General features: G+C 36.4%; 1 protein-coding gene across 1 annotated transcript in view; it reads right to left on the bottom strand.

Annotated features, from left to right (window-relative positions):
* Positions 1–13,424, bottom strand: part of CNBD1 (cyclic nucleotide binding domain containing 1) — a 500,682-nt gene that overhangs the window by 62,332 nt on the left and 424,926 nt on the right. The window contains exon 11 of the mRNA XM_088844600.1: positions 1,154–1,221. Coding sequence (XP_088700726.1) covers positions 1,154–1,221 — 68 coding nt within the window. The remainder of the gene's footprint in view (positions 1–1,153; positions 1,222–13,424) is intronic.

The raw sequence follows: 13,424 nt of genomic DNA, 5'->3' as shown, positions 1-13,424 counted from the left end.
CAGGAGCTGCAGGAAATGTGGGTTCCATCCCTGGGTCAGGAAGATCCCTTGGAGGAGGAAATAACCTGCTCCAGTATTCTTGCCTGGAAAACCCCATGGACAGAGGAACCTGGAATGCTACCATCCATGGGCGTCTGAAAAAGACACGACTGAGTTTGCACACACATTCTACAATACATTATAAATGTAAGTTTTATAGAGATTGGCATAAGCTGCATTTATTGCAATTATATCTTATTTACATAAAAAGAATATGCTGAAACTTATATCTTAATATGCTCAAAATTAAATCTTATTTACATAAAAAGAATATGCGCAAACTGAAAAAGTGTTATATACTTAACAGATTTTTAAGTATATAATGCTGCAGTATTGTCTATAGGCAGAATGTTGTACAGGTGACCTCTAGAACATTTATCTTGCAAAACTGAGATTTTCTATCAATTAATTAGGGAGTTTCCTGGTGCTCAGATGGTAAAGAATCTGCCTGCAATACAAGAGACCCAGGAGACTTGGGTTCAATTCCTGGATCAGGAAGATACCCTGGAAAGGGGAGTTAGCAACTCCCTATTAACCCTTCCACCAATCCATGGAAAGCACATTCTATTTTTTGCTCCCTTGAGTCTAATTTGTTACCTCGTGTAAGTGAAACTGTGCAGTATTTGTCTTTCTGTGACTGGTTTATATCATTTAGCATAAGCACCTCAAAGTTCATCTATGTGCCTATACAGCAGGCCTGAAAAAGAATGAAACTGGATCTTTATCTTAAACACTATATACAAAAAATCAACTCAAAATGGATTAAAGAATCAAACATAAGATCTGAAACAATAAAGCTCCTAGAACAAAAATAGAGAAGTTCTTTTATTTATGTAAGAATGATTACATGGTAAACTTTGTTGTGATAAGCCAAAACGTCTTTGTAGTGTGTTGTAAGTCTGCACATTATAGAAGTATTACCGTAACATTGAAACAGATAAGTAGGTAGACAGATCATTGTAAGAACTTTTACAAATATCTCATTATTTTCTGGAGTGGATAATATGAACTCATTTATATTAGCAAGAAAATCAAGCATATTTAAACATAATAAATGCTAACATTTAACTATCATGAACAGCGATTTGTGTTATTATTTGAACATTTTACTTACATCTGACAGATGACCAAAAGTTGGCTTAGCTGTCTGAAGCATAAGTTGCTTGGTCACTGGGTCTAATGCTGGAGGAAAACCAAACAAAATATGTTAGAATATCATGAAAAGAATAGAAAAGCAAAAATGGAGAAGTGGCTAAAAATATCTTTATCAACATTTTCAAGTAAAAAGACAAAATTGGATTTTTCCCTGATGATAAAATTGGCTCACTGAGGATTCTTCTTAAATTCACATTCACAGACAACCACATAATCACAGAGAATTTTAGCATGAGTTATTTAATTTATATAATGTCTAATTTCAAAATTAGAAATTATGTAGTACTTAATTAGTGGCAGATATTATCGGTTGCCTACACCAAAGCTATTACCTTATTCCTAGCCAGAATTACTTTCCATGACAGAGGCTAAAAATACCAGCATATGCTTATTATATAAGATACTAAGCATCTTAAATCTTCTGATACAAACTAATTTATCAACCAAATGGGGGCATATTTGAGAATAAAAAGGAAGTACAGATAATTACGTCTACTACTGTGGGCAAGAATCCCTTAGAAGAAATGGAGTGGCCCTCACAGTCAAAGCAAAGTGGCTAAAATGCAGCACTTGTATACAAGCTCAAAAACAACAGAATGATCTCAGTTCATTTCCAAGGCAAACCATTCAACATCACAGTAATCCAAGCTTATGCTCCAACCACCAATGCCAAAGAAGCTGAAGGTGACGGGTTATATGAAGACCTACAAGACCTTCTACAATTAACACACACAGAAAAAGATGTCCTTTTCATCATAGGGGATTGGAATACAAAACTAGGAAATCAAGAGATACCCAGAATAACAGGCAAGTTTGGCCTTAGAATACAAAATGATACAGGGAAAAGGCTAACAGAGTTTTGTCAAGAGAATACACTGGTCATAGCAAATTCCTTTTTTCAATAACCCAATAGTCAACTCTACACATGGACATCACTATATGATCAATACCAAAATTAGATCGATTATGTTCTATGCAGCTAAAGATGGAGAAGCTCTATAAAGTCAACAAAGAGAAGACCTGGACTTGACTGTAGCTCAGATCATGAGTTCCTTATTGCAAAATTTAGGTTTAAATTGAAGAAAGTACCAACTAGGTCATTCAGGTATGAGCTAAATCAAATTTCTTATGATATAGAGTTCAGTTCAGTTCAGTCGCTCAGTCATGTCCGACTCTTTGCGACCCCATGAATCACAGTATGCCAAGCCTCCCTGTCCATCACCAACTCCCTGATTCACTCAATCTCATGTCCATCAAGTCGATGCCATCCAACCATCTCATTCTCTGTCGTCCCCTTCTCCTCCTGCCCCCAATCCCTCCCAGCATCAGACTCTTTTCCAGTGAGTCAGCTCTTCGCATGAGGTGGCCAAAGTATTGGAGTTTCAGTTTCAGCATCAGTCCTTCCAATGAACACCCAGGACTGATCTCCTTTAGAATGGACTGGTTGGATCTCCTTGCAGTGTGGTAGGGGGTCAAAATATATTCTTTTGCCTGTAGATATCCATTTTCCCAGCACCATTCATTGACATTGTCTTAGCACTATTGTTGAAAACCAATTGATCATAAATAGCCTAGCCTAGGGAGAAGGCAATGGCACCCCACTCCACTACTCTTGTCTGTAAAATTCCATGGACGGAGGAGCCTAGTGGGCTGCAGTCCATGGAGTCACTATGGACTTCACTTTTACTTTTCACTTTTCATGCATTGAAGAAGGAAATGGCAACCCACTCTGGTGTTCTTGCCTGGAGAATCCCAGGGACGGGGGATCCTGGTGGGCTGCCGTCTGTGGGGTCGCACAGAGTCGGACACAACTGAAACGACTTAGCAGCAGCGGCAGCCTAGCCTAGTGTGTGTGCTCAGTCATATTCGACTCTTTGTGAATCCCATGAACTGTAGCCTTCCAGGCTTATCTGTCCATGGAATTTTCTTAGCGACAACACTGGAATGGATTGCCATTTACTACTCCAGGGGATCTTCCCAACCCAGGGATCAAACTCATGTCTCCTGCTTGGTAGGCAGATTCTTTACCACTGTGCCACTTATGTGGGTTTATTTCTGGATTTTTAATTATATTCCATTGGTCTAGTATTACTGCATACTAGTACTATGCAATCATGGCTTTTGTAGCTTGTGTAGTAAGTTTTGAAATCCAGAAGTGTGAGTTTGTCTACTTAGCTGTTCTTTTCCAAGATGCTTTAGACTATTCTAGGTTCTTCATAATTTCCATATTAATTTTAGAATCAGTTTGTTAATTTCTGCAAGAAAAAAAAAAACTTGACATTTGATAGGGATTATGTCAAACCTGTAGATCAATTTGGTGAGTATTGCCATCTTAACAGCATTAGGTCTGCCAATAAATGAACACATGCCATCTTTTAATTTATTTAGTTTTCTTTATTTCAATAATGCTTTGTAGTTTTCAGTGCACAAGTCAAACATCTCTTTTTCTTAAATGTATCCCTAAGTATTTTGTTCTTTTTGATACTATTATACATGTGCTTATTTTCTTAATTTTATTTTCAGGTTTCTATTGCTTCAGTTCAGTCGCTCAGTTGTATCCAACTCTTTGTGACCCTGTGGGCTGTTTATTGCTCAGGCACAGAAATAGTTAATTTTAGTGTATTAATCTTGTATCCTGCTGACCTGATTTATTGACTGATAGTTGTTGTTGCTTTTCCTTCCTAAGGATGATGTTAATTCCTCCATTCCAAATAGATATCTTCTTTTTTTTCTAATTATCCAGTGTATGATCTTTATCAGGATATAAAAATTCCTTTCAACTTCTACTTTATTAAGCATTCTTTTTGTCAAAGAAATAATGTAATATTTGTTCTTTATTCATGCCAATATGGTATATTAATCAAACATTACATTGTTAGCTATTACATTGAGTGATACTTGTATGCTGAATAAACAAGCATTCCCGGGAGCAATTCTACTTCGTCATGGTGTATAATCCTTTTTATAAGGGCAGGATTCAATTTGACAGTATTTTGTTAAGCAAGTTTCCATCTATATTCCTAAAGGCTTTGGCCTATAATTGTCTTTTCTTGTGATATCTGTCTGCTTTTGGTATCATACCTCATAAAAGGTATAATGTTTTTTGTCCATCATGTTTTTGCCCCATAGAATGAATTGGAAGCTATGTTTTAGTCTACTGTTTTCTCCAAATGTTATCCACTGCCCTTAGCAGCTTCTAGGTTAAACAACAGTTTAAATAACTCTTACTGTTTTCAAAAAACACCTGGGAAAAGATGTTTTGTGGGCTTTCCTGGTAGCTCAGCTGGCAAAGAATCTGCCCGCAATACAGGAGACCCTGGTTCGATTCCTGGTTGGGGAGGATCCCCTGGAGAAGGGATAGGCTACCCACTCCATTCTTGGCCTTCCCCGGTGGCTCAGCTGGTAAAGAATTTGCCTGCAATTCAGGAGACTTGGGTTTGATCCCTAGGTTGGAAAGATCCCCTGGAGAAGGGAATGGGTACCCACTCCAGTATTCTGGCCTGGAGAATTCCATGAACTCTATGGTCCATGGGGTCGCAAAGAATCAACAGGGTTGAGTAACTTTCAGTTTCACTGCTGAGCTGAGTGTGTCATATAAAGAAAATCTTTCAGAGAACCACTGGACCGGACAAAGAATGACAGGTCTCTGGGGAGGAAGTTTTCAAGGGGTAACAACCTGCTCTGCCTTTCTGGAAATCAGAGTTTCACCATGATGGTAGGCTGTTGGTTTTCAAGGCTATTGCAGAGTTGAAAAGCGGGTGTGGTTATAAGGAAAAGGCCACAGTGCTCACTGGTCTTACTGAGATTCAGCTGTATTAATACTTAAATAAATGCTCCTCAGATTGCTAGAAGCATTCGATCAATTTTCAACAAACTGAAAAATGTTTTATCTTCATAAATTTGCCAATATTGTTCCCATTACTTTTAAGGAAGATAATTTTCATAGGTCATTCAGACAGTTAAGTTCAGTCACTCAGTCACGTCTGACTCTTTGGGACCCCATGGAGTGCAGCAGGCCAGGCCTCCCTGTCCATCACCAAATCCCGGAGCTTACTCAAACTCATGTCCTTTGGGTCGGTGATGCCATCCAATCAACTCATCCTCTGTCATCCCCTTCTCCTCCCACCTTCAATCTTTCCCAGCATCAAGGACTTTTCTAATGAGTCAGCTCTTTGCATCAGGTGGCCAAAGTATTGGAGTTTCAGTTTCAGCATCCGTCCTTCCAATGAATATTCAGGACTGATTTCCTTTAGGATGGACTGACTGGATCTCCTTGCAGTCCAAGGGACTCTTCTTCAACACCACAGTTCAAAAGCATCAATTCTTTGGTGCCCAGCTTTCTTTATAGTCCAACTCTCACATCCATACATGACTGCTGGAAAAACCATAGCTTTGGCTACACAGACCTTTGTCGGCAAAGCAATGTCTCTGCTTTTTAATATGCTGTTTAGGTTGGTCATAACTTTTCTTCTATGGAGCAAGTGTCTTTTAATTTCATGGCTGTAGTCACCATCTGCAGTGATTTTGGAACCCAAGACAATAAAGTCTGTCACTGTTTCCATTGTTTCCCCATCTATTTGCCATGAAGTGATGGGACCAGATGCCATTATCCTAGCTCTTTAAACATTGAGTTTTGAGCCAACTTTTTCACTTTCCTGTTTCACTTTCATCAAGAGGCTCTTTAGTTCATCTTCATTTTCTGCCATAAGGGTGGTATCAGCTGCATATCTGAAGTTATTTCTCCCGGCAGTCTTGATTCCAGCTTGTGCTTCCTCCAGCCCAGCGTTCCTCATGCTGCACTCCTCTGTTAGAAGTTAAATAAGCAGGTGACGATAGACAGCCTTGACGTTCCTCATGACGCACTCCTCTGTTAGAAGTTAAATAAGCAGGTGACGATAGACAGCCTTGACGTACTCCTTTCTCAATTTTGAGCCAGTCCATTGTCCCACATCATGTTCTAACTGTTGCTTCCTGACCTGCATACAGATTTCTCAGGATGCACGTAAGGTCATCTGGCATTCTTATCTCTTCAAGAATTTTCCACAGTTTATTGTGATTCACACAGTCAAAGGCTTTAGGGTAGTCAATGAAGCAAAAGTAGATGTTTTTCTGGAAGTCTCTTGCTTTTTTGATGATCCAATGGATGTTGGCAATCCAGGATCTCTGGTTCCTCTGCCTTTTCTAAATCCAGCTTGAACATCTGGAAGTTCATGGCTCACATACTGTTGAAGCCTGATTGCAGAATTTTGAGCATTACTTTGCTAACGTGTGAGATGAATGCAATTTTGTAGTAGTTTGAACATTATTTGGCATTGCCTTCCTTAGGGATTGGAATGAAAACTGACCTTTTCCAGTCCTGTGGCCATTGCTGAGTTTTCCAAATTGCTGGCATAATGAGTGCAGCATTTAAATAGCATCCTCTTTAGTATCTGAAATAGCTCAACTGGAATTCCATCACTTCCACTATCTTTTTTCGTAGTGATGCTTCCTAAGGCCCACTTGATTTCGCATTCCAGAATGTCTGGCTCTAGGTGAGTGATCACACCATTGTGATTATCTGGCTCGTGAAGATCTTTGTTGTACAGTTCTTCTGTGTATTCTTGCCACCTCTTTTTAATGGCTTCTGCTTCTGTTAAGTTCATACCTTTTCTGTCCTTTATTTTGCCCATCTTTGCATGAAATGTTCCCTTGGTATCTCTAATTTTCTTGAAGAGATCTCTAGTCTTTCCAATTATATTGTTTTCCTTTATTTCTTTGCATTGGTCACTTAGGAAAGCTTTCTTATCTCTCCTTGCAATTCTTTGGAACTCTGCATTCAGGTGTCTGAATATGTATCTTTTTCTCCTTTGCATTTCACTTCTCTTCTTTTCTCAGCTATTTGTAAGGCCTCCTCAGACAACCATTTTGACTTTTTGCATTTCTCTTTCTTGGGAATGATTTTGGTCACCACCTCCTATACAATGTTATGAACCTCCATCCATTATTCTTTAGGCACTACAGCAGATCTAATCCCTTAAATCTATTTGTCACTTCCACTGCATAATTGTAAGGATTTGGGTAGGTCCTTACTCTATCATTTTTTCTGATTTTTATCTTACTTTATTATATATTTGAGAAGTATATTATATCTTAATATTTTAAATTTATTTATTTCCTTTAATGGTTTATGTCAAAGTATTAAATTTAATTTGAATCTATATTATTCCCAGTACACTAATATTAATTGTTTTAGCTTTCTGATAATAGTTATACATTTTTTTAACTTAACTCTAATAAAATTTTCTTTTGATATTTGTCTTTTCTTTGTTTTCTGTATACACTTTTTTGTTATTCTTTACAGGATAAGTATTTTGTAGCCTTTTTTTTCTTTCAATATTTCTAGGTTATTCTTGTCTCTTACAAGCATTATATACTTGGATTTTGCTTTTATTTTGCTATTTATTTTTTATTTTTCCCCTCAGGTCATGTTTTAAAATTTTATCCATTTGTCTTATTTTAAAGTTTTCGTGTTATTTCATTTTCTAGTGATTATTATTATTGATTTCATATTTATACATATCCTACTATTTTGTAAAAGTGTACCCTAGAGATGAAAACATATATTATTCTTGACATTACTCTAATGCTTTTAACCACATCCTAGACAATGAAAAAATTTTAAAATATTTTATGCTCAAATACCCATTTTTATAACATATTTTATGTAGCTTCTTATAGCTCTTAAGCAGAAGGTTTATTTGAGTAACCTAGTCCTTCATGAAAAACAAAACAACTCTCATTTCTTGATATTTAGACAGGAATATAGAATGTCAATTAATGGTTGCACTGAAACGAAGCAGGGAGAAATATAAGAAATCTCTAGGAAAGTTCCAGTGGTTGGAACAACTAGTCATCAGCAATCTGTTGCTCAGCATGGGGAGGAGCCAGTGACAAGGGAGGCTCTAGGAGCTGCAGGGATGCCTGCCTGTGTTCTGAGACTGCCTCTCTGATGGTGGCACCTGATACTTTCCCACTTTATAGAATTTGAAGAGCCTGAAGCAGGACATTTTAGGGAAATCTTCAGGCTGACCAGAGGCCACAGTAGTTCTTCAAGTGTGCCAAAGCAGTACAAGTACCAACTGGCTCCTAGTTAAAACTACCTATCTCTTGGGCCACAACCTGGACTTAACCAAATTAGAAACTGAACCTGGGGGCCAGTAGTTGACACGGCCTTGGTGTCCCATTAGTGCTCCTGGAGATAACCACCACTCTAGCAAAAACCAGCGCTGCATCTCCAAAGAGGCAACGCACACGAGAGGGCGCGTCCTGAGCGGCGCCCCGCCTTGTGGTATGGTAACAGATGCCAGATGTTCACACTGCTTGCCATCTTCAGGGCTTACTGGGGACTCAGAAGACCCCTCTCCACTTTGCCTGACAATCCAAGTGGCTTGCTGCTAGAGGAAACAGACATGTATCATCAGGCACCCGGGCCCCAGAGGGCCGAGAAAACAACAGTTTCTTGACACACCTATAACTCATTTGGGGAAATGTTGCTTGTGAAACTCAATTTTATCATCAAAAATGGATTATCCATTCAAGCAATATATTCTGAGCAGCTTGTAAACTGAGATCATATCACTAAGTACTTGCACATAGTTTCTCATTACAGAAATTACTTTTTTAATAAGAAAATGCTTTATTACTTTGGTTATAAAAACTGGCAATACATTTTGAAAATAAAACAAAAAAACAACTAAAGGTATAAAGAAAAGTACACAACAAGGTAGGCAGTGATGTCTAATGAACAGTTCTTGTATTAGCACCTGGAGGTATACTATTATTAGTGTGTATTTATGAACTCCTCCTTTGCTAACCTTCTACCCACACCCATCAGTACATAGGATTTCCAGGTGTGTATGTTGTAGGCACATTAAAATAGAATAGCAAAATAAAAGAAGAAATAAGACAATTTGACAAACAAAATAATAACATAAACATTTGTTCAAGGGTGGTTAAGCTGTTTAGGCTCACCAATTAAAATTCAAGGGTTATAATTAAATAAGAGGGTAAAACCCACCAAAGTAAATACTTAAAATGACACTAGTTGTTAAAAATAAAACAAACCTTCAGGTGAATTAAAACTTGAACCATTTCAAAATACAGGTAAATAAATTTAAACTACCAAGAAACACAAATAAGTAAATATAATGCCTCCTAGTATATTATGATGGAGAAGGAAATGACAACCCACTCCAGTGTTCTTGCCTGGAGAATCCCGTGGACGGGGGAGCCTGGTGGGCTGCCGTCTATGGGGTCGCACAGAGTTGGACATGACTGAAGCGACTTAGCAGCACAGCAGCAGATTATGAAAATGCATATTTTTCTTGGTAATTGTACCATAAAGATCTAGGTTCTCATGAACTTGGAAAACAATATATGAAGAGAGAACATGCAGATGATTGTTAAAGCATCAGAGCACAGAGCCGTCTTAATAAAAGTTACTTGTGCATTTTACCCACATGTTACTCTTTTGTCTAACGTTTGAGAGTAGAATGCTAGCCATAGACATTGGCCAGATGTGATATGTTGATCCAGTATTAACTGCTTTGCTTTTGTTATTTTTATACTTTGCAGATGTCACTTCATTCAAGTTTTAATATTTAAAAGGAACACATATAAAATAACATAATATATCAGAAGAATTGGGATGTTATAAGAAAATAGTCAGTATATTTAAAAAATGAATGTCATTCCCCAATTTGTCAAAATGGACAAAATGAAGGAGGTAAATATCTCAGTTTAATCTGAAAAAAAAAACAGAGTAAGTTATTTAATTTTTTTTCCTGACCTTTATTGTATTATAAATCTAAGGTATTGAAGTTACCTCTGATCATTAATAGTGGACAAGGGCAGTTTGGTGGACTTGTGCCCCAAAAGCACTAATGAATGTCGAGTTAATCCTCATAAAATTTTAATCAGTTGCAATAATGAGAGAGGAAAAATAAAACTTATGTCAAGTATTTCTCTATACAGTAAAAGCCATCTGTGTCAGAAAATCACATTCTGTTTCAGCAATATTATTTATAGCTACTCACTTCAAGGCCATTCATCTTAGTATTTATGAGAAAATAGTACCTAAAGTCATTACAACAGCATTTGTCACATTACTGCTATGGTTTTTTAAGAAGAAAACTCAACTAATTTACCAGTAATGTTTCAGTGCATGAAACTTGGTGGGCATTTAGAAAGTAGTAATGAATATAATTATTAAAGAAATATATGTAAAAATCCTAAAATAAAAAATAACAACATCTCAGGAGAAGGAAAAAAAAATTGTCAATAAATTCCCAATAAAATTTAAATAATTCAGTTTCTGGTTGGAGATTATTATTTACTCTGTGTTCATTAATATGTTTTTAAGAACAACTTATCTGGCTGGTTATAGATCAGCATCTTTTGGCAATAGCAAACTGTGAGAATTTTGTAGAATGACTTTTTAAAAATATGTTTGTGAATGAGTTGAATATATATTTAACTCAACTAATCCTGCCTGTGAAATGCCTAAGCTTAACTATAGATAGAAGGAGTTGATACTTTTCGTGAATTGCAAGTTAAACATGGAAATGTAGGGAATTATGTTATTCATTCATTCATTAAAAATGTTTATTGGGGAGAATGGAACTGTAGCATCTATATTATCATAAGTGACCAGTCCAGGTTCGATGCATAAATTTTCCTCTGTTCATTTCTTTGCATTTGTGCTTTTTCAATAAAAATACTTTTAACTGAAAAAAAAAAAATGTTTATCTTCAGTTGTGTGCCAGAAATAAGGATAAATAAAGCATAGCTATGACTTTGGATAGCCATGTATTGTAGTGGTGCCTGCTAAGTCCCTTCAGTCGTGTCTGTCTCTGTGTGACCATATAGACTTTAGCTCGCCCGTCCATGAGATTCTTTAGCCTGTCCGTAAGATATTTCCGGGCAAGAATACTGGAGGGGGTGCCATGACTTCCTCCAGTGGATCTATACTCTAGTGGTAGGGAGAGACAAATAATTAAAATTAAATATGAAAAATCATATAATAAAAGCTGTGGGAGCAGAGTAGAAGAAGTACCCAAAGCCCTTAGAAAGGATTCAGAAAAGTATTTCAATTAAATGGAATCTCAAGTATAGTAGTAGGAGTTAAAATTCTGTTATTTTCTGAATTAATAAGGCATACACTAAAATTCATGGTCAGTATGGGCCCCTACATTTCAAAATGGGAGTGAATCAGGAAGATGCCTGGCAAGCACAATGCTACCTAGAATCTACAGGCCCTTTGAAGAAAACTAAAAATAATTGATATTATTTAGTTAGAAAGTTGTGACATCGTGTAAATGGAAAGCTGTTGTTTCTTCAGATTCTTGTAGAAAAAGCCACAACAGGCCTATCAAAATTACATTTTATTTGGGACTTTGCTTTTGCTTATGATGGACTAGTTTGTTTCAGACCAACTCTACTGATGGGAACAACTGGAGAAGCTGGGTAAAATACATTAAATCTCTTTGGAGACATCAGAAAGTTACCAAGACAACCAAAATTTGAGGGAAAAAACCTCAGAGAGAATGGAGAATGAAATTGTACCTTGGTGCTGTTTTTTCTTTCCTGGTGTTTGCTGATTTCTAAGCAGGAGAAAGGCTAGAGATTCAGAAATAACTAGAGGTTGGTGGATGAGGCGAAGAAGCTGTGTAAAGCTTTCCGCAGTCTTGCAGTGCAGGGAAGGGAGAAATGAAGCTCAGGGCCAATTAAGAAGCCTGATTAATATGACAGATCCTGGAAGGCTACACTCAGTGTACAAGGGCAAATCTGAAATAGCCCAGCCCGAAAAAAACTGAAATCGAGCTTCAAATTAGCTCAGTTTCAATACTAGATCAGGAGATAAGTCAGAAATTTGCAAAAGTAAATATCTATGGGAAAGATAAGATCATTCAGAAATAAAAAGTATCCCTACTACATTTTTACACGATAATTAGGATTCAATCATATATTACCAGGTTATCACCATACAAGATAAAAATACATACAAAAAAGAAAAAGAGTAAAAAAGAAAATAAAAAATAGAGATTTAGGAAGGTGATCTAGATGCTGAAATTATAAAGACTACAACAATTTTGATTTATAGGTTTACGGAAAATACATTTTAGGATAGAGAATTTTAGTATTAGCTAGTTTTTGTTAATAAGAAAGAAAAAGGTGGTAACAGAACAATAAGATAACAAAAATTAAAGGCAGGATTAAGAAGATTAAAAGATTAATTAATATGGATTTATTCACAGAAGATTAATGAATTGATATAGCTCAGAAGAAAATGCTTAGCTTGAAGCATGGAAAGAAAATTCAGAGAGAAAATTTCAGAAAATGTCTGATATACCAAGAGTCATAATCCCATGCAGAAAGTGGACAAGGCAGTAGAAGCAATATTTGAGAAGATAATTACCAAGAATTCAAACCATAAAATAAAAAGAAAAAAAATGTAAAATATATTGTATTGAAGAGAACTAAAGGGGAAAGGTGAAACAATAAAGAAACATATCTACAAGACAGTGTAGACAGCTATCTTTAAGAATATGAGGCAGACATGAGCTTCAATGAAAGAATATAAAAATCACTATATAGGGGGGAAATGATGAGCTGGACTGCACGAAAGCGAAAAACTTCTCATCTAATGAAAACATTAAAATTCACTAGGAGAAAATCAAACCAAGGAGTGAGAGGAAATACATGCGGTATATACATCTGACTCATGCATATAATTGACTGAAAATCTACAAACGAATAAGAACACAGGCCACTCAATACTCAGATGGACAAATGGATATCAAACAGGACATCCAAATCACAAACGAATGTATTTTAACCATCATTTAACCTTATCACTCTTCAAGGTAATGCAAACTGAAACTATAAAGAGATTACTTCCTATCCAAATTGCTGGGAAGACAGAAAACACAGGGATTGGAAGTAATGAGAATTCTTATAGACTGATAGGAAGGGTGAAATTTGTACATATCATTTTTCCGTACTTACTAAAATTGAATATATGCCTAAACTATGACCTAGAAATTCAATTCTGAGAAACAGGACTACCTGAAATACACTCAGTAAAAGACATGTACTAGAATGTCAAAATGTTCATGGCAGTGTTTTTTCATAACAAATCCAAATTATAAATAGTACCAATTTACTCAACAATATCAATCAACAAAAGAATT

This window comes from Moschus berezovskii, chromosome 16 (assembly GCF_049115385.1).
Source record: "Moschus berezovskii isolate FMDL1 chromosome 16, NW_MosBer_1.0, whole genome shotgun sequence".
Classification (NCBI taxonomy): domain Eukaryota; kingdom Metazoa; phylum Chordata; class Mammalia; order Artiodactyla; family Moschidae; genus Moschus; species Moschus berezovskii.
Note: the sequence above shows the minus strand (reverse complement) of the source record. Positions and strands in the feature narration are given on the sequence as shown.